Source organism: Centroberyx gerrardi, chromosome 19, assembly GCF_048128805.1.
Source record: "Centroberyx gerrardi isolate f3 chromosome 19, fCenGer3.hap1.cur.20231027, whole genome shotgun sequence".
Lineage (NCBI taxonomy): Eukaryota > Metazoa > Chordata > Actinopteri > Beryciformes > Berycidae > Centroberyx > Centroberyx gerrardi.
In genome coordinates this window covers 6,199,497-6,221,945 of record NC_136015.1, presented here as the reverse complement: position 1 = coordinate 6,221,945, position 22,449 = coordinate 6,199,497, and the positions used below count along the sequence as shown (strand labels likewise).

The window sequence follows — 22,449 nt, the reverse complement described above, 5'->3', positions numbered from 1 at the left end:
CAGTGCATATGCTAACGCTTTAGCATACAGCATGTTAAGTAATCGTAGGCGATTAGCATTATCCTAAAAGTGAGAAATTGAGAACTTGTAGCGGCTCTAAGGCTGGACACATCTAAATTGGCAAAATAGACATTAAATTTGAGGGGGAAAAATGCACTTACAGTGGCAGAAAATCTCTCATCCTGTTAGACTTTGAGTATTTTCTTTACACAGTAAGTGACCTAAGTTAGTCAGACAGCTAACGTTTTTTGCGCTGTTGATAATGGACTTCACTACTGTGGAAGATTGAGATTTTGTTTTCAAAAGTTAACGAATCTACAGGCCATAGAATAAACATTACTAAAAGGTTTATCGTCATACTTTGGATAATGCTAATAAGCTGTTTAAATACTGTATGCTAAAGCGTTAGCATGCGCACTGGACAGAGCTACATGGAGACACAGAGAAGATTCTGGTGCCAATCAGATACTGGGTAAGGTGAGAAATGGTTCAGACTCCCAAAAAGTCAGTGTAGTCCTTTCACAGATAAATCATAGTTGTTATATTGCCTATAGGCTCAGCTTCATAGCAAATAAATGTGCTGACATCATCACCTATAGGATGTTTATATAAGAGGGCCCAGCCTACAATAGGTTATTTGGTTTGGCCAAATAGAATACAGAATAAGTGGAGATGATATTGCACATCAATAACAAACTTATACTGCAGGTATGACTCAGCAAACACCTCTGTTTTTAGACAATCCCCTCCTGTCAAAATGCAGCTACATGAGGAACATAAACTATTAGTCTGAGGTCTGAATAACAATGTGATGTTTTGGTATCAAATTCCCATTGCACTGACGTATCTCAAGTCTGAATCGCAGCCAGTGTGAGTAGTGTCTCGGTCAGTTTTTTAATCTCAGTTGACCGGTTGTTTGACTTCAGTTGTTTAATCGTGAATATTGTATTCTACCCATCTTTTGCAGTCAAATGTGTAAAAAAAAAGACTTCTGCAGCTCCTCTATAAAACTCAGATACACTCTGGTGCACAAGCGCTACACACGATCAAAGCAGAGACCCCAAGCTCCAGAAAAGAAAATCTCATCCCTGTTCACAATCCTCCAGCTTGTCAACTTTGAAGTCCCAGCGCTGTGCGTCGCAGCCTCCCAGGCTCGCCACTTGAACACAGACAGGCGAACAGACAGACAAAGCGGCTAAGTTTGCATGGACCTTCGGATCTCGTCGGCCCTCTGAGAGGCGACGGCCATGGACTTCCTTCGCTGTGCGGCGGCGGCGGCGGCGGCCTCGGCGATGCCGTGGTAGCTGTCCGTCTCCTGCGAGTCCTCGCTGTTCTGGGACTTGGTGCTGTCCTGGGAGTCCGGCTTCTGCCTCAGCGCCCGGCTCTGCTCCTCCTTCAGCTCCAGGTAGGAGCGCGAGAAGGTGTGAAAGATGGACGTGACGGGGAACGCCATGAGCAGGATGCCGCTCAGGATGCTGCTGAGCGCCACCACCTGGCCGGGGATGCTCCTGGGCACCATGTCTCCGTAGCCCACCGTGGTCATGGAGATGACCGCCCACCAGTAGCTGCCGGGGATGCTGGTGAACTCCTGCTTGGCGCCCATCTCGCTCTCGGCGAGGAACACCAGGGGGGAGAAGAGGGCCATGGCCACGCACAGGAACAGCAGCAGCAGGCCGAACTCTCGCGTGCAGCGCCTCACCGTCAGGCCGAGCGTCTGCAGGCCCAGCGAGTGGCGGGCCAGCCTCATCACGTAGAAGATCCGCAGAGCCCGGAGGACGCGGAGGACGAGCCCCACCTTCTCCAGGTAGTTGTTCCCCGAGCCGGCGGGCTTCTCTCCCACCGACAGAGAGTCCACGATGAGGGTGATGTAGTAGGGCAGGATGGCCACCACGTCGATGACGTTGAGCGGCGTCCGCAGGAACATGCACTTGCTCTGCGTCTGGATGAAGCGCAGCAGGAACTCGAGGGAGAACCAGGCGACGCACACCGTCTCCAGCACGAAGATGTTGTAGCACCTCTGGGAGCACTCGCCCTGCAGAGGAAAAAGGCACAGACAGACATTAAGGAGTGTCTTATCTTACGCAACAGTACCCTTCAGCATGGGAGATATTGATGTGAACAGCAAAGGATTACTGTGCTTTGAATAAGGGTGATGCGAAGGTGCAGCGTGAAGTCAGTAATTAAGAATCCATTTCAAAGCCTGCTATTTGATTCACCGGTTCAACATCGAAATAAGAGGCTGGCATCTTTGATCTCACAACAAAAAGGTGATTTTGTTGTTTCACAAAAAAAAACAAAAACGTAAAACATTGTTGGAAGATTCATGAAGCTAAGAAATATGACTCTGATGATCTCATTTAGTAGAATAACTCGGTGAGGAAAAAATAATCAAGTCTGAGTAATCAAGAGGTGAAAGGACTCTAGATGTATTAGGTGTAGATGTGTTACTTAAGAGAAATTAGTTTCCTTCCTGGGATCAGTCACGGCTGCGGTCAAATGTAACTTCAGTATGAATTCTTAAACTTACCACATGACAAGCTGAAATATCCTCACTTTTGGTAATAATCCATTCTTTCAAGACTGCTTAAATATCATAAATATTTGAAAGTATAATTACGTGTGATTACTTGGTTATTAAGTGAATGTCACTCCCAAAGGAGATTGGAAATAGAAATGAAACTGTATGAGTAAGCTTTACATCTTTGCGGATTTACTTTAAGTGTTATAAATGACCAAACAATCTCTCCTTGACTTTATTTTCTCCTGTTCTCAGACGGAACCCAGTTTTAAGCCTACAGTAATCAAAGAGCAGTAGGAAGGAAACAGATCAGATGCTTTTAGCAACTTTCAATAACTTCTCTTTGCAATCTCTTGGCATAATGTGCAATTAGTTATTTCTCGAGCATTTTGAGTGTTTTCCAAATCAACCACCTGTTGTGTTAGGTGGGTCAGCCATTCATGAGAAACACTGAGGGAACTCATGACTGCAGTAGCAGCCATGAGGTCAGAGAAGGGAGTTTGTGATCAAAACATTGCCATTTTTCACCCTTTTACTAGTTAGAAAGTATAGAGAGCTGCTTATGTCACTCTCCTGCTGTTATGCCATTGAGCCAGGCCCTTAGGCACAACTGTTTCCAGTGGATTTGAGCTGCTGGGAACAGTGGAGCGCTGTGGTTATACAGGGTAAATCCCAGGTGTGAATCACTGTGAGTGTGTAAGCTAGGCAATATCACCTGCTCAGTCAACATTCCACTGCTGCATGAAAACGTCATCTCCCCAAAAAGTAAGAAGAAAGTCTTCCTTTTCAGACTGACACCCATGTATTTTTAGAAGTAGACTCTGGGTTTTGCATATACCATGGTTTTTGCCCTTGAGTCATGAAACTTGCTAAACCCATCAAGGACCTATGTAAATCTCTGCCTCGAGTAAAGAAACGGGCATTGAGGCTTTCATACAGCAGCAGCAATATGCTGGGTAAATAATGGTTAAAAAATAAAATGAGATAGCTTAAGAGGAATAACATCAATGATGCTTAGTTGAGGCAATTGGCGAACTAACAGTCATGATGGAAAGTGGTATATCCATGGAGACTGAGTGTATAAAGTACGCTATCTGCATACTGAGAAGGAGTGAAAACAGCATGAAGATGTCTTTTGTTCTACATATTTCAGTGTTATTTAGTCAGAAAGGCTCCTTTGATGGAAGTCTAGAGTGAAATTAAAATTCACAATAGGCAGTCGGGTCTCTGCTTCAACGCAGCAGCACAACCCCTCTATAGTGAGCTCCATAGGTATTTGGACAGCAGCTAACGAGCCTAAGTTTTGGCTTCATACGCCTATTATTTTGAAATGTGAAATGATACAATAACTGTGAAGTTAGAGTACGGATTGTCAGCTGCAATTTGAGGGGATTTCCAGCCAAATTGGAGGAGAAGTTTAAAAACTCAAGCACTTTCTGTTCACAGTCCAATCATTTCAGGGTGCCAAAAGTATTTGGACAGATTATATTCAGCCAACTAGCCTCTTTTTAGTATGCAGTAAAAAAAAAAACAGCATTAAAAAAAAGTTTTCAGTATCATATTTTCTGGTTCTCTTTGCATCCTTTTTGCATTTTGATCTCTGATAATTCAGCTGTAAATCCATGTGACTGCAGCAGTATGCAGTGCACAGTTGGGGTCTGAGTTATCAATCCAGATTTGAATCATCATGCTCCAGTGACAGAGCTTTAAAACTGGGATGTACAAATGTAGTGTTTTTTTTTTTTTTTCTTTCTACCAATTTTCCTGTAATGTTCAGTCGAAAGAAGAAAGAAGAGTAGGGAGATTAAAGTGCTGCAGGACACGGCAATCTTGAAGATTCAAAGTGAAGTTGAAAATCTGCCCTCTAACCACACGCTGTCATTTCACATCCAGCGTAATAAGCGTATGAAGACAAAGCAAATAAATAAATGTGTCGCTGTCCAAATTGTTATGGGGCTCGCTCGTTTTCACAACACGCGCACCATTATGTTGCGCTGCCGCTGTGTTATCCTGCTCTAGCGCGTCCACAAGGGAGTGTGTCTGCCTGTTACACATTCGTAAACGGATGCTGGGCCTTTTTTACTCAAATTTGCCCGGCGTCTTTGTATTGTTCGAGGCTTTCTAGCTGAGTGCATCTTCCACTCCCTCCGCCCCGTCTCCACTCTGTATCGAATGACCCTCTGATGTGCACGGAACCACAGAGGATCAAATTAAAAACACATAATTATCCGTTTCACCGACCATGGGGACTCTGACCCCGTCACAGCCGAAGACAAGCGTGCAAACCAAACACCGCAGGACGCCGAGGCCGACCTCCGATCCCGCAGACATGTGATGTTTGAGCGGGTGTGATGATTTACAAACAGGCTTCCCTTCAAGCGGCGAGCCGGCTCCGTCTTCCAGTATACACACGCCGAGGCTTGCTTTGAACGGCTCAACTCCATTTATTTACCGCTCTCGTTGTGTTCACCTCACTAGGCTTTACTGGGGCCGGATGGGAGCGGATGTGACTAACGCTCGGCCGCCCCGTATTGAGTTTCAAAGCTTTTCAGCCGTCTTCCAGAAAACATCTCGGCCTCTTCACGAAACGGGAATCTCATTACGGAAACGAGGCAGACTTTACCGACAATGTGATTGTGTAAATGCTGTGTGTATCTTTGGGATTGTTGAGGTCAAGACCTTCAACAAAATGCATGGAATATATTGAGTCTATCCAACATGGGTAGTTGAAGAGATGAAGATTTATGACCTTATGAAGAGAGTAAAACAGTCACTTTGTTTTCACTGTCACTGCATTTCATTCAACACTCTGCACTACACAGTTTTTTTATGTGTACATACAAAAAAATAATCATCTTTTGAACTATAACAAGCTGATGACAAGAGTTCTGTCATCTTGCCGGAAAAATCATTTCTGAAAATGAAGCTACTGTTTGACAACTGGAAAAAAAACAATATACACATTCTGTATGCAACCTCAAACTTCCTAAATATAAGTGAGAAAAAAGCTGCATTTGTCAAAAATATTTGTTATTTTCTATTTTGTGGTTGACATAATTGGATGTTCTAGCACTTGAAGTGATTAGCTGCTAGGCAAGTTGTGTTCATTCATGATAAATGGGTTGAAACCAATTAGATACGAGTTGAGAATGGCTCTATCACTAACAGTTGGCAGGCGCCAATGAAATCAAAGCCAGTGTAAAGGTTCTCTTTTAGTTTTACCTTACCTTTAGTTCTTATTCTCACATGTATAAAGGAATACACCAATTTTTGGGAGAGATTGTCACATTGATTAACTGTTAAGTGATGAGAACATATAACACATAACACCAAAATCATTCCTATGTCCCCAGTAGATGTTCACCTTCTGTGCTCCATGCTAACACTTTAGCATACACTATGTTGAGTGATAGTAGGCGACTAGCATTATCTCAAAAGTGAGAAATGAGAACTTGTAGCAGCTCTAAAGCTAAATGGTAAGTAATTTGAATTGATTGGTGACCAAGTCTGGCAGTTTTTACACAAAATATAATTCAAAATGAACATACTGTTTTGAACTAGCAGGGACTAGCCTACCTTCCCTGTTGGAAGCTCTCTGTTCCCATGAGACTTGGAGAGTGACTGGTTTTGTTTCCGTAGTGAATTTGGTGGGTGATGGGCGACTGTACAGCTAGAAATCACTACGCAGAGGAGAAATATGCGTTTGCTGACCTGAAATAGTTTCAAAAATAAACATGGCTACATAAGCTACATAAGCTATACTGAGTTAATGATAATGATATTGCATTTTTTTTTAATTGACGAATATAGTCCATATAATAAAAAATATACCCAAAAACCACAACTTTTTCTGTTTTTTTAATTTGGATAATGCTAGTGGCCTACTGTCACTCAACACAGTGTATGCTGAAGTGTTAGCATGGAGCAGAGGAGCAAACGATCTACTGGGAACACTTGGATGATTTTGGTGTCTATTTTCTCATCACTTAACAGGCAAGTTGACCAATGGGTCAGTCTCCCAAAAAATACATATTCCTTTAACCTACTGTCCATTCAAGAACACTGTGTACCCAATGAGCACTTTACCCACCACCTCTTAAGCACAGTGTGTCTTTAAAGGCCTCATACCTGTCTGCTGCATATCTAAACATAGTCCTTTAAATATAGTTTTCTATCCTTACCCCTGTTCTTCTCCCACAACACACACCATAACAACAACCCTCATTAAAAATAAAATCTGTGAAATTGAATGCTGGATTTCGGATTATTGTAAGTAGCAAGGATGCCTGGTAATGTGTAGGAAGTAAATCTGAAGAATGTGACGGTACAGAGAAACCTTTCTGAGGGAGGAAAGGGAGCAGAGAGAAGCTGGGTTTCCATTAAAGTGTTTTTATGGAAATTATGATGTAACAAATTAGAAAGGCTGAATCATGGGCGTCTAGTCCCATACCTTGCCACTCCTGAGCCTAAGTGAGTCCAAATTTGATCTTGTAGTTTTATCATTCTAATAAAAGATTGCGCAAAATTGCCAGAAATCTATTTGGATGGAAGTTTTTTGTCAATAAAGAAACTATGATAAATGGTAATGAAAACGCATTTGTCGAATACATAATGGTACTAAAGACTTTCCATTTTTCTTGTGTCTTCTTCATGTGTTTTTTTCTGATGTAACTCGTGTTTGTTCAGGAAGCCTATACATGCCTATACTAAGCATTTCATTTTTTTGTGACATTTCCAAAGTCTACTTAAAATTCGCTTGACAGTTGGATGGAAACATAGCAGCTTTCATGTACAAAATCTCTCTGCACACAGAGCAGATGGAAGGAAGACTGAGGTTTCCTGAAGATCACAGCTTTGCCAACCAGCACTGTTCTTTAATAATTTGTGTGTGAGAAAGAGAGCGGGAGAGAGAGAAGAGAGAGAGACAGAGAGAGAGAGAGAGAGATTCCATGGGATGTTGAATCTTTACTGGCAAAGTATTCTGCACAAACGCGGATTCAATAAACACATAATTATAGGTCCTTCCTCTGGAGTTTTTCAAAGATTTTAATCCAATCCACCACTGCCAGGGGGATGAATCGATCCAATTTTTCAAATCATTTGGCAAATTTATTTATTTTTCGATAGCCTGAAATAACAGCTATAACTCACACGCTATACTATAAAACAGGGCATTGGCTTCAACCCAAGCAGTTTTGCTGCTTGTCAATATTTATTTATTAAGGTTGGTTCTGTGGAGGGGGCAGCAGAACTTCATGCCTGTGCTTCATTCCTCTCAACCTGGCAACCCACAAACATTACCAGCTTTCTGGACACATGTAGGTACATATGCTACTTCCATCTGTAAATGCCAGCAATGCACATTTGCACATCTTAATTCATTCATGTTACCTCCAAACTGTCAATCAGCTAATAGCTTACAATGCATATTTGGATGTCTGGACACATGTCAGTATATTTCTTCTCCCATCTGTACGCCTGATAATGTGAATGAATAGCTAACGATGCACACTTGCACATCCACTTCAACCTGCAGATCTGTCAATAAAGCCACTGTGTCTTTATACTGTATATTTATACTCTGTTATTTATATCCTATTCCCGGCTGCTGAGACAACCCAAATTCCCCATGGGGGTCATTAAAGTTTCATCTAATGTAATCAGACCTAATCTAAGTTGTCATCGATTACGAACATATTGATGGTTGTTGTCCTGATATTTTGACAAATGTATGCTCTCTCGTCTCTCTCTCTCTCTCTCTCTCTCTCTCTCTCTCCTCTCTCTATGTTAAAATACAGCAATCCCCAGCCTACTGCTGCTCCAGCCAACCCTGACTGACAGAGAGAGAGAGAGAGAGAGAGAGAGAGAGAGAGAGAGAGAGAGAGAGAGAGAGAGAGTGAGTGAGTAACAGCCGTCTAATCTTTAAGATCTAGTTTTGGCCTTTATAGCTCAGGTTTGTAGTATTTTTGATTTGTCACGATTAAGCACAGAGTCAACTCATTTGATCCACAAAGCACTTACACCACTGTTTTCATTACTGAGACATTAGAAGCAGCGTTTCTCCACATTAACATTTATGAGCAAGGCTGATGCAAGTCAATAGGGCTGAAAACGATTCCCTTAAAAAAACATTTGAACGTTTGAAGTGATATTCCACTTAAGTCGAACATTTCACTTTATACTGCGTAAAACTCTATAGCAGTTGAAGGCTCCACCACCAGGGACTCACAGTCACCACCATGTCTTGACTGGATTTTGGCCTCATAGTAACCCCACATCCCAGCAGAATCTTAAGTCACTATCCTTTTTCATCCCTTTTCCACATAGCAAACTCCCCTACAGTAGGCTACTTCCCCTGCGGCTACACCACAAAAACAATACCCAGTCATTTACCAAGTCATTTAGTCGTATATTCAGCCTTGAAATCTCATTTTTCATGCAAAATTCTGCCAATGAGATGAGAAATTCCACTTGTTTCTGATGCAGTTTCACTTGTTTCAGGAATTCTCTTGAAAGTAGAGTCTCTTTAAGTGCCAATATATTGAAACAAGGCAGAGTAAGGCACTTCATTAGTATCAAGTAAATGACATAAGGTGGATACAGTTTCAGTGTATGGCAGGTAGCGGTGAATGTTTGCTAACACAAATGCTTCTATGGTAACTGAAACGTATTTTAATGCTGAAATTCAGTGGCGTTCCCCTTCAACTCTTCATCTTGTTGAGAGCCTGTTCAGCAGGGAGTCCTCACAGATCCACAGGGAGGAGCAATTACAGAAAACACAACTGGTAGCAGCTTGGAGCATTTTGCTATAGCCAGTAAGTAACAAATTACATTTACTCTCTTTTACTCACAATTTATTTAGGCTCTCCACAAGCACTGCCTCAGAAACTGGCCAGTCGTAAATTACATCTGCCTCAAACCTGCATGTGGAGGCAACATTAAGTTAACTGTAACATTAAATGCTCAAATATAGCCCTAATAGTAACTTAGATAACATTAGCAAAAAGTCATCCAACTAGCTTTATTTACTAGCAGAAATATTGGTTTATGTTAGCCTGGTTGTTGTCTAGCTAGTTCGCTAGCCTTGCTAGCTAATTGGATAGCTAGTAGCAAAACATCAATGTAGTGACAATGTAGTTGTTTTGTTTTATCATAGAATGAATAATAACATGAATTTCAGTATTTTATTTTTATAAAACTCAACATACATTTCCTTATCACATATTGAACATATTTTGCATGGGAAAGATCTGGCTGTGTTTTATAAAGTAACTCGTTAACTTTTACTCTGAGTAGGCCTACATTTTGAATGAGTTTTTACTTTTATTGAAGCAGTTTTTACAGCAGTAATTTTACTTCAATATAGGTAAAATTTCAGTATAAAGCAACATTTTCTATTCATATTGTATTTCTACTTTATATTTTGGTACTCTTTCCACCCCTGTAAGTAGGCCTAACTCATACGGTCTCAATCACATTTTGAAACTCTAATGACAGAGAAAGCCCCAACAAATAAATCACAATCATATTCCTATTATATTCCCATGGAGAATTATACTTTTCTGCGGCACTCAATAGTGAGTTTATAGTGACCTTATTGTACTTGTATTTTATCTCCTATGGTATCATTATAATACTCCTATATACTGTTACAGGTTTGCTATAGTTCTTTTTCACAAGGCTATGCTCCTGCTGTGACCACAGGAAAAAAAAATCACTCTGACTCATACTCACAGTAGGAACATCGGAGGAGCACGCACTCCAAAAATCAGAACTTCAACACAAATCACCACGACGTGACGGACTGCACAGCTCGCGGAGCATGAACGTCAAGTCACACACGTGGGGAATGACTGATGTGCATTTTATGTCTATTCAGCAAAGACTAAGACCAAATTCTCTGTACTTCTTACAGTAATTGCATAGCATTTCTCTTTCTCCCGTCCCCACACCCTCTAAGCTCCGCTCCCCATTCCTCAACGCTGATGTATGGTTATAGCTGGGGTGTCCTTTAAAGAATGGAGCGTACAGGGCTGTGAGGCAAGAGCAGAGGCACCGAGAGGTTAGACCCACAGCCGCGGGAGATAAATGAAACAGGACCAGAGCTTCCAAAGATGCGGACAGAGTAAGCGATTTTGAGGGGGAGAAAATACAGAAATCGACAAAACACTTGAGCTCTTTAAGCCCCAATTCATCCAGAGTGTGTGGAAGCGGGACTATAAATCTGAAATGCAATATAGCATTTTTTCATTTTGTGCGTGTGTGTGTGTGTTTTTTCATATGGAGAGAGGGAGAGAGAGAGAGATTTTTCAGCCACTGAATCCCTCCCAGAGAGCTACATTAGATTAGACAGACAGGCTAAGTGCTTTCCATCGCCGGCAGCTCCGTAAAACTTTTTGAAAAAAAACATTGGGTTTTTGTTTCAGTCGATACACACTTCTGAAACGCCACTAGTGACCAAGTGCATAAACATGGCGGCTTCCTGAGTTTACATTGCATTGCCCTCCTGCTCTATGCCTGACGACTTCCTTCCTCCACTGTTTGGCGAACTAAGATGTTAAGATGTTTTGTGAATCTGGGCCCATTCTCCTCAGGCTTAGGCAGGTTTATCATTATAAAACTTGGTGTGGACATATTTCAAACATTCAAGTTACAAGGACTTTGACATGCAGATATGTGTGATGCTGCTGTCCCCATGCCTTCATAGTATTGATAACACTCAAGGCATTTGAATAATTGAGGTCTCGGAAACACTACACATAATAAATACACAACATATTAAAGTCTAGAAATGGTATCTGAGGAAATGTTAATTTCATTAGTTTCATTAGTGGGAGGATCTACGCAGATGTAAATGGCCGGCTATCAAAGCCCTCTGCTAATGGATATTAGGATGCTCCGTAATGGAGGAAGATGAGTGGGCGGACTCAATTGAAAGAGCTGCTGTAATTAGCGTTGGCAATTCACCGAGTTGAGCCGAATTTCACTGGAGTGTTTAGCTGCATAATTGCTATGCTTGACATTAGCGCAAATGAGGAAATAAAGCCCACTCACAGAGCACCTACATAGCTGTGCAGAGCCGGGCTGAACTCCTCTCCTCTCCTAACATGGTAACAAGGAGAGAGGACATTCCACAGCCAATTCTGTCTGACACCTCGGTACACACCATGGCTGTTGATCAAGTGCTCCTGTGCTGCACTGTAGCATAGCAGTGGCACATCCCGGGGTGCCATCACACCTACAGCTTGTTTTCTTTGGGCTGAACCACAGTGGAAAAGGTTACTTTGATGCATTTTTCGTATTTGGTTTGTTTCGGTTCACACTGCCTAATGACGAGCCAGCAGGGCTTGTAAACAAATGTCACATGACTCATAAGTAGCTTGTTGATTGGACAAAGTTTTGGGAGCCTGGTTAGGGATTTTGATGGAGGGCGGAGTCAAAACAGACCCAATTACAGTCCCTGTAACATGATGCTAACATGATGGACTTGTCTGTGCTCTTTGCTGAATATGAGCATCAGTCCAGACTTCATTTTGCTCTACTAGGCTTTCCAAGCATGAGGAACTGCTGGCTATCGGATGTCAACATCCGTCTCCCGATACCCATAAACCTGTGCATTTTGGGGTCATTTTGTGTAATTTGTTCAGATTACGTTCTCACTCAGAACGAACCGCACCTACATTTTCAGGCGTCTCAGTGCCGTTATTTGGTGCCACCAGAGTTTGAATGACATTGTTCTCACCTGGCCAACAAAGCGAACTAAAGCAGGAAACACTCCAGAGTTTGAATAAACCGCTCTAAACGCATCCCTAGTCCCACTTGTTGCACCTCCGATGCAAATGATCGAGGGCTGAGCCGGTGCCGCAGATCCACACAAGTATGTAATTCCAGATGACACTTCATAGAGCGTAATTGGAGATAAGATGAGACTCTATAGAGCAGGTCTTGGTTGGGCTTTCACGCGTTTTGTTTTCCTGATTGATTTTCCCTTTGAAGCCGGCGCACTTCACAAGTAGCGGTCCCCCTCCCTCCCAGCCCGCTGAGGCAGATACCCCTTTGATAGAGGCAGGAGCCGCGGGGCTTTTCTTTAATCATTCGGAGCTTTATTGATGTCATTCAAGAGGTGAATTAGCCGGATACAAAGACACTCTGGAGCGGGAACTCCGAGGTCTCTGAAGTGTGGGAGGCAAAAAAACAGATCTGAAAGGGCTCAGAGGAAGACATCATCAGCTTTAATTTGGTTTTTGCTCCACTTGTCACCCACTGTGACAACATGTGTATTTAGCGGGATCGAAAGCCTTAGGTAGCAATATTTCAGTCCCTGTGAGCTCAAATCAGCAACAAGTGGCTGCACTCTCATTTTCTATTTTAGTTAGGGACCAAAGGCTAGAAGTTAAATGTATCATTATTTTATTCTTACATTTCTACTCAACATACCCGGCATTGTCGGCTGCATTATCTTTAAATATCCACTTTTTTCTGCATTCATTTCTATATTCAGTTTTTCTTTGTGGTATCCTATTATTGTTTTTGCTGCTGCGATGACCCAATTTCCCTGTGGGGATAATTAAAGTTTTGTCTGCGGCTGCAAGTGTTTTTCATTGGCAAATTGATTGTGCATGTGATCCTGCAAACAGCGGCTGAGTATAAAAAAAGAAAGCTAAGCACAAGTGTAATTTGAAGCTGTAAAAAGTTTACATAAAAACAATATTTGCATCTGAAAGCCTTGCACTGAACGAATATCCATCTTAATGTAGTATTGAGCCATAAAATCTATTTTTCTACTCTTAAAACAAGTGAAAAATCTGCCAGTGGGGTGAGATGATTCCACTTGTTTCCAATGCAAATCAACTTTCTTAAAGAATTTTCCTGAATCAAGTGTCATTTTCTTGATGTAAGCAGTGATCTCTGCCTTGTTTCAACATTTAAATCTCTAAAAAAAATCCTGAAACACGTTAAACTGAGAGTGACTATGAGACTTTTTTAAAAGGCATGTTTTTTTTGCAGAGGGGGAATGGAGGCTTGAATTGAAATACAATTCAGACTAGAAGGGCATTCGGAGAGCGCAGACCTCCGCCAAGGCCAATAGTCCAGTCTTCTATGATATGTAAATGTGCAAGCGCAACCAATATACAGATCCGCTCCAAAATTTAATGGGTTCTTCCTTGGCCCACGCTACACCCTTCCACGAAGTTTCACGAAAATCAGGCCAGTAGTTTTTCCGTAATCCTGCTAACAAACAGACAAACAAACAAACAAACAAACAAACGGCACCGAATACATAACCTCCTTGGTGGAGGTAATAATTAGATACACAGAATTATTGGACCAAAATATCAAAGGTGCATTCCAAAATGCCATGTAGAGTCTAATTTGAGGTTAAAACCCATCTCTTTGAATGCAGCATGAAAGAGATCACTGGCACACACTATAAATTAATGTATTTTTCATTTATAGCCCCCACTTTTTTAACTGGTCAGCTTGGCTATATAAGGTTTGGGTAAACAAGCTTTAAAGGATTAAGACTTCATGGCTACAATTTGCATAATTATCATGTTATATAACAATAATGAGCTTATTCCATAGTCATTTTTGGAAGCAGGTCAAGTAAAAATGAATGGCACTGGGAGAATATCATCTGTGGGATTTTGCAAATTTGGAATTGAAGTGCAAATTCGGGAGATGCATCTAGAAAAGACTACACGCTCATTGAAAGATAAATACATCATCTTTCGCCTGTCTCCGTGTTGTATATGCTCTGTCAATTATGAAATGCATCTGGGAGAACATGGCTCTCGTGTTACCAGGAAGGAAGGCATGCTGCGGCAACAGTGAGCAGAGATATCCAGTAATCTGGTGTTCAAGTGAATGGAGAGCAAGCCTCGTTGTCCCTGAGCCATCGCCTCTGTCTCTGTCACGATGATTTATAATAAGGCCCAGGAAGACTTTGCATGTGAGATGCTGCATCAACATAATCTGACTTCTACTGTAGATGTAAAGCTACACAAGTAATGTATCCCTAAGAGTGCTGTGATGTGATGTGAATGCCAAGACTGGGGTTCCTTCCCTCTTGCAGTGTGTCGAAAATCTGCTCTTTTCTGCATGTAGTGTAGTTCTAAGCCACTGACACCATAATATGACCAGTAGCAGTAAAGAGGAAGCAGTGTTGGGCTTGTTATTCAAAAAACGTAATATATCACTTTTTCATTTCAAAAGTATTACTTCACTTTTTACACCCAGGGAGCAGTAATTCATTACACTAACACTGGCAGTTGCATCCTGTCTTACCCTCAAAAATTGTCAGTTGAGTTAAAAAGTCAGTTGTCTTGCCTGTGTGCCTCTGTGTGAATGATCAAGATAAGCAAATAGTGTTGATGCCCAATGTTGTTGTCATGCTTTTTCTCGATAAAGTATTGAGAAGACTTCCACTCGTAAATGACTAAATATGGAGAATTAGGGGATGAGGATTATTATAATTTTAAGTTTTTGGGTTTTGATGTAGTGACGTTATTAAATGACATGGATGGATTTTTTTGTTTTGTTTTATCATAGAATGAATAATAACATGAATTTCAGTTTTTTATTTTTATAAAACTCAACATACATTTACTTTTCACATATTGAACATATTTTGCATGGGAAAGATCTGGCTGTGTTTTATAAAGTAACTCGTTAACTTTTACTCTGAGTAGGCCTACATTTTGAATGACACATCTAGGAAGAATAGAAGGGATGAGAACAAAAGTGATGTTATTACTGAAATTGAAATGGTAATTTGTTACACTACTCACTACTTTAAAAAGTCATGCTTATATACTCATATTGCTGTTACTGAGCACTGACTTAGTAACGTGTCACTACCCAACTCTGACAGGACGTACGGCAGAGTGAACTCACCCTCTCCTCCTCCTCTCGGAGGTCTGGCATGGTGCTGACACACAGCGTCACGGCGGTGATGGCTACAAACAACACCGACAGGCAGGCGAAGATCTTCCCCGGCAGGCCGGAGTGCGGGTTCTCCACCATGTCCCTCAGTCTCCGCATGCAGCCCCCCGCGCGGCTCTCCTCCTGGCCCCCCACCCCGGGGGGCTGCTGGGCCTCCTCGCACGACTGCGGCGAGGTCAGCTCGGCCTCCTCCTCCTCCAGCCGCTGCTGCTCCTTGTACTCCTCCTGCCTGAGCCGCAGCTTCCGGAGGCAGCACCAGTCCAGGTTGTCCTCCTCCACGCCCCAGTACAGCAGCTCCTCCTGGAAGGACAGCGCGCACATTTCCCGCAGCAGCCGCAGCTTCCCCGCCGCCAGGAAGGTGACGATGGTGCGGAAGGCCGACGGGCTGCGGTCGAAGAAGTACTCGTTGCGGCTGCCGTCGTAGTCGTCGCACACGTCCATGATCTCCGCCTCGTTGCTGCAGCCGCGCAGCTTGCCCAGCCGCGTCAGGGGGAACTCCTCCAGCGTGGACCAGGGGATGCGGTACTTGATGCCGCCCACGTTGATGATGACCGCCGCGTCGTCGCCCTCCGGCTGGCGGGGCTGCGGCTGGAGCAGGAGCTGCGCCCGCTTGTAGAACACGCCCTTCTTGGAGGAGACCTCCTGCAGGTTCTCCACGGGGTTGAAGTGGAAGGTGGTGAACTGGTGCTCCGTGCTGCCCGCCAGGAAGGCCACTTCCTGGTACATCCCTGCCTCTCAGTTGGGGGACCCTGTCCTGCACACTGCGATGGGAAGGGGGCTTCACGGGGTGTCAGAGGTGTCCGGGACCTTGTCACCCATTCAACACCACAGCAGGTCTCTGTGGGAGAGAAAAGACAGGTCAATGATTACATTCATTCATTTTCTTTACCTGTTTATTCCTATTCAGGATTACAGCGGGCTGGAGCCTGTCCCAGCATGCATTGGGCAGAAGGCAGGGAAACACTCTGGACAGGTCTCCAGTCCATCACAGGGTTAACACAGATAAGACAGAAATCACATTCATGCTTATGGGCAATTTAAAGTCTCCAATCCACCTCATTTGCATGTCTTTGTACTGTGGGAGGAAACCCAGGCGAACACGGAGAGAACATGCAAACTCAACATGACTGCATTCATGTTCAATCATTTACAAATTGCATCAGTCTGATCTCCACAGTCCTATGTGTAGAGCAGTTGCTTTAAACTACCCCCTCCAATCAGACTAATTAGAACACAAATAAATAAACACAGTCTGCTAAGCAAGACCCACGAGTCAAAACAGTTTCATGACATTTTCAGAGACGAAGTGTCAGAAAAAAAAACTTCTCTCAAGTCTAATTGTGATGGAAACTCAGGGAGAAGCAAATTGATGTCAAACTGTGGCCTGAACCCCATGCAGAGGAATTAATAATGTGGTTTTTCTATTTAACGCATCACCAGGCCCTGGAATGAGACAATTTAAAGCACTGTTTAGCAAAGTTCACTTATTTGAAATAAATTGACGGAAATCAACAACAGACTGCAGACCTAACCCAAACACACTGGGCTGGATGTGAACTGAAGGAATGTACAGTTTCTGCTATACAACACGTGAAGTAAACATATGCTAAACGGGTCATCATCCATGTTGCAAAGGTTAATTTATATGAAGCCTGCTCATGAAAACACAAGCTTCTGCATTAATGAATATTCAAATCATTCTTTGCTATACATATACAGTGCATTCTTCAGCACCGACAGTATGGTGAAGCTAATGGTAGACTGTAGACTGACAAAAACCCCCACATGAAAGCCAAAACATGCACCACTATTAAAACAAATCCGACCGTTTCTTCTCTCATGCTTCTCGACACCACACTACACGGTGGTATTTATGTGGGAAAACACATCCAGCCCTTTGTGAAGGCAGGAGTGTTTAAAGTATTCAGCATGATTTGTGAACCCGTCTTGTGCTGCTAGTGGTGAAAACATTTCAACCACACCGACAGCGACGAAAGAGAAAACTTTTGAAAGAACTAATGGCACAAAATAACAAGCGGCCAAGAAGAAAGAGCGAAACTTCACAGGGAAAATGAAAATGATTTCACCTTGGATGCAATTTACGGCAGTGTCAGGGGGGAGAAAAAGAGACGGAGAGAGAGAGACAGAGATAGAAATAGGATATATAAAAACTGATCATACTGTACATACTTATGCATTTATTTTATGCATGGAAAAAAGTTGGGCTGGCTGAACGACTCAGGCAGAGCCATGAGTGTCGTCACTCCCTGATGAAACAGTAAAAAGCGTCAGCCTGTGCGGACTGGCTCCGTAAAGCTCTTCTCACATCTACTGAGACAAGCGCTCCAGATCCAATTATACGTTTCTGATCCGCGCTCCCTTTACTGGCCGGGACATTTCTCTGTTTTATTTAGCAAAGGCATCTGGATGCACACGCCTGCAAAGAGGAATGCCGGGGACAACATAAGGCGTACGCATGTGACATCAGGCAAATGATCCCTTTCTTCTCAAGGATGACTGTATTGGACCTGAGGCGTTGGGGCTGATGTAAGACGGTAGGGCACAACAAATAAAGACCGGGACCCCGCTAGTTTGTTGCTGTACTGTGAGGCCAATCGTTCTGGAACGGGCCGCTTTCTCCGGGGGGGTCAGAAAGTGGCGCCCCCGCAGCCGCTCGCCAAACTGCTTCCGACAGGAGTGGTTTATTGAGCATGACACCGCACCCAAGGGTGGCCTCCGGAGCACAGAAAGAATGAATTCAACTCATATGGGATCATATGGGAAGTGCACAGACGTCATTTAAAATGAGGTTTACTGAGCCATGAAAACCACACATTTAGAATGATCAAATAAATGCAAGAGCAAGGCATTGGACTAGATAGCTGAGTGCTGCGAGACGGTTTTCTGTGGCCTTGGTAAGAATGCCTTGGTTCAGCCCTCACATACTGCGCCCTCCAGAAATACTGGCACCTTTGATGAGGGTGAACTAAAAACACTGTAAATGATAAACAACACAACTGAAGAACATATTCTTTGTACAAAAATTGAGAAATTTACAGTACATACGATTATTGAATTACAGTTGCTCATGAATAAGTGCCTGAATTAACTAACCCTAAAAGTCCACTAACTTGCAATTTCACAACTTCAGTTTCAATTAATCCGGCTCATTGTGCCTATGGTATTACTTTGGCATGCTGTTTCACAGTGTTACATCTCAAATGCAGCCTCTTTCAGGGATAGATTGGGTTGTACTATTTTTCACTCTATTATACTGTGACTACATGGTTGACTAAATGATAGCAAGGTAATGAGACTCAGAGCAAGTGCATGAGCCTAAAACTGTAACTGTTCAGTCACCATGTACCAAAATAGTTTTATTGTAAGGTAAGTTATGTTCTCGTCATTTTCCTATTGATCTCTGATAGGAGGGATTTGCAAGTGAGACTCACTTTAAATGTGCACAATATCTCTATGCATACTCAGATGATTATTTAGATTGTTTTGCTCCCTCAGAGCCTCATTAAAAGGCTGATATTAAGTAAGGGATAATACCCAGCAAAGTGTGCAGTCATAGAATAATGCAGAATGTGGAGGCTAAGAGCAGTGCAGGTATACATATCAGTGTATGTCATAACTTTGATATGTATCAAATCTTCAATCTAAAGATTCCAAGGTTTCTTATGATGTTTAAAGGAATAGTTCCTAAAAATAAAAATGTAGTCATTGTCTGCTCACTCTCATGCCAGTTGAAACACTGGTGAAGTTTGTATATCAGTATAACACACAGCAAGTTAGATGCCGTCGCTCCATAGCAGCCTTCTCCGAAACAACTGGAATGAATGGAGACTGTTTCTTTAGAGTTCCAAAAAAGGCAAAAAATGACCATAAAATGACTCTAAACAGCGTAATCCAAGTGTTCTGAAGCCAAACGATTGCACTGTGGGCCCAAAAATCCAATATTTACCTCATTATCTCTAGATTTTCCGCATTTGTTTTGCACCGTGCCAACAGTCACAACAGCAGCAAGCGGATGCTGCCTTCGAATGCTGTCGGGAATATTGTAATTACAGGTAGAGCGCGCTTGAACGACCCAATAAAGTGGTAAACACAAATGGGAAAGTCAAATTTTACATGATACCCAAGATGCCAAGAGGTGACATTCTCACTCTTGTGATGTGAATATTCTCCTCTTCATTCTGCCGTTGCAGCACAAAGTAGCTCTGTACCACTTAGTTTCCAAAATAGTCACCAAAAAGCGACGTTTGTTTCAGGGTTCATTTCGTTATTTCTGACTAAAGAGTAGTTGAATACACAACAAGTTGTATTTACGACTGTAAAACTCAGAAGTACGAGCTGACGAGGAGAACATGAAGGCAGCAAGACTCTTCCACCAGATCGCTGTAGGGCGACCGAACTTCTGTGAGTGAGGAAAACCATTCTTTCCTTTCGTCTTCATGACAAGCGGCTTTCACCACTGACCCACCGACCCTTAAAGCCTGCATGGCACTTGTGTTTCTGCTGCCGCGTTGCTCATGTGGATTTGAAAGGAAACAGGAAACTAAAAGACTTCTGTTTCCTTCCATCAACCTCGAGGTTAAAGGATAAGGTCTGTGTTTTTTAATGCATTGCTTACCGTCAACAAATCCTATGAAAATAACAAAATCAGCAATGTCCATGTAGCCGGTGCCCAATGAAGCCATGTCCCAGCAGCCATAGAACTCCATTGTATTAAAAAAACAATTAAAAACACGTCAAAGAGCCATGCTGTTGCTCTGGGCAACATATTTCATCATCACGATGCACCGGGCCAGCCGACTTTTTCCTCAAACAACTTAATAAGCCGGCCGTAAACACGTTGCGATCTCAGGAAAGTAGTTCCGTAGCACCGAAAATAGTCCCCGGCGTAATGAAGAATTTGTTCCCATTTGAATTTGATTTGGTAATAACTACAACAGTCTGACTTTTCGTGGTAACAGTTAGCGATTTTTAAAATTGAAACATGTGAAATATGTCTTTGTGAGCTGTATTTCAAGGTTTTTAGCTTACAATTGGAGCCAATGACTTCCAGGTTGACGGCTAAAAACGGTACGTGGGAAGTCAGAAAGTAACGGGAGGAGAGCAAACGCATTGTTGATTTTGTTATTTTCATAGGATTTGTTGACAGTAAGCAATGCATTAAAAAACACCGGCCTTATCCTTTAAAGTAGTGGGACTGTGGCTGGAAAGTCGCCCTCTCACACCAACTAAATCTACACCTTTCTAAATGGAATGAAGTTTTGGGATTAAAGCTCTGTAATGAGACTGAGCTTTCACCTGACTTGCTGCAAATCCAGACTGATTAGCCTCCTTAGCATGACTCTGTCAGCAACACTCATTATTGAAAGATGTGAGGACTGTTCAGTTCTTTTCCCTGCGAAATCAGCACAGCAATCAGTGGAGAGTGAACAATTGCATTATGTGACGCAAAATGTCTTGAACTGCAATAATCAGGGGAAGAGCAGTTTTCAGAACATTATCACCGATCAAAGAGTCCGAGATGCAGAGATGCAGAGCGAGGCAATTTCTCCAGCCGAGTTTCTTCCCACAAAAGAAGAGTGTTTTATTACTGATGCGACACAATTCCTCAGCGTCCTTATCAGAAGTGGTAAAATATATTAAAAACTGCATTTAACTTTGTGACCCACTTTCACAAGTCTAATTTTGAGATGGGTTAATCAAATTAGACATGACTTGATATTGCCAAACCTTATTAATTTACTCCAAATTAAAAAGTATATATGAAATAAAAAAAACTCCAGAATAAAGAGCCGTCCTTTGCCCTTGGGATTGCATAAATGAGTCTTCTAACTCATTGAGTTTGATGCGGCATAATTGTGACCTATTTGGAGATTGAGGTTTTCATTTTACTAAAGGCTTTTATAAAATACACTAGGGAAAAGGTGAGGAAAAACTCAAGTCATTTCAAATGGGACAATTGGTAATATTAGGTAGATATAGCTGCATCGAGGGAAATGTAGAATTCTGCTACTAATCTATCATGTCTCTCATACATCACTGCTGCTTTTAGGAGGTTTCAGAAGTACCCTAAAGGGCTCTAATTGAAAATCCAACCTGCGCTTCAAGCCTGATGTGCAATCGGTACCAGGCGGTGCATTCAAAGGTTCGGATTTAACAATGTGTTTGACAGGGAGAGGAAGATAATAGGCTGAATACATCGCTGCGAGGGAAAAGATCTAGCTGATGACGAGCGGTGAAAGCATGGGGATGGTGATGTTTCTGCACCGGCACTGTTATTAGGACAGAGAAAAGAGTTTAGAGATCACAGCAGAATACAAATAACAGAGCAACACAGCCGCCCACCCACAAACACATGCAGAGTGTGGCATCTCTCTCTCTCTCTCTCTTGCTTCCCCTCTCTCTCTTTCTTACTCTCTCTCTCTGTCTCTGTGTTATGTGATGGAGTACAGCAGTGGTTTTCAACATGTACCATCGTGACCCAGGAGTCTGCAGGCTTTCATTCCAACCAGACACTGCGCTGATTGGCACACCTTCAGCCAGAGAGAGCAAGGACTAATGAGTGAAATGAGCTGCTGTAGTGTTTGGTTGGAAGGAGGGAAAAAGAAAACCCTGCAGGCTCTCAGGTCACGATGGTGCACGCTGAAAACCACCGTGATGAAGAACAGATTGCCATATCCTGTGCAATCTGTTCTCATTAGTTTGTTATATCTGGTTTCAAGTGCCCACCGGTGTGTGCTTGCATACATGAATTACTGCATAGGAGCAACACAAGCATCTGTCTGCACACATCAACAAGTTAATGATCCCGACACGGGAGGCAGTGGCATGTGTATGGACAATCCATATACAAGTGCGAGGGAAATGCCTCTGAAAGCATGATAGCCGCTTTAAAAGGCTCTCATCAAGCTTAACGCATAACTCGTTTACTCAAATATTGACGGGGCTTTTGCCAGCAAATCCAATTA

The 22,449-nt window shown here is 42.6% G+C and overlaps 1 protein-coding gene across 1 annotated transcript; it reads right to left on the bottom strand.

Annotated features, from left to right (window-relative positions):
- Positions 1–1,195: 1,195 nt before the first annotated feature.
- On the bottom strand, positions 1,196–16,189 carry kcng2 (potassium voltage-gated channel, subfamily G, member 2). Its single transcript, XM_071913380.1, has 2 exons — positions 15,416–16,189; positions 1,196–2,032 (listed from the first exon to the last, which is right to left on the bottom strand). The coding sequence occupies exons 1-2, from the start codon at positions 16,187–16,189 to the stop codon at positions 1,196–1,198; spliced, it is 1,611 nt and encodes a 536-aa protein (XP_071769481.1).
- Positions 16,190–22,449: the final 6,260 nt, after the last annotated feature.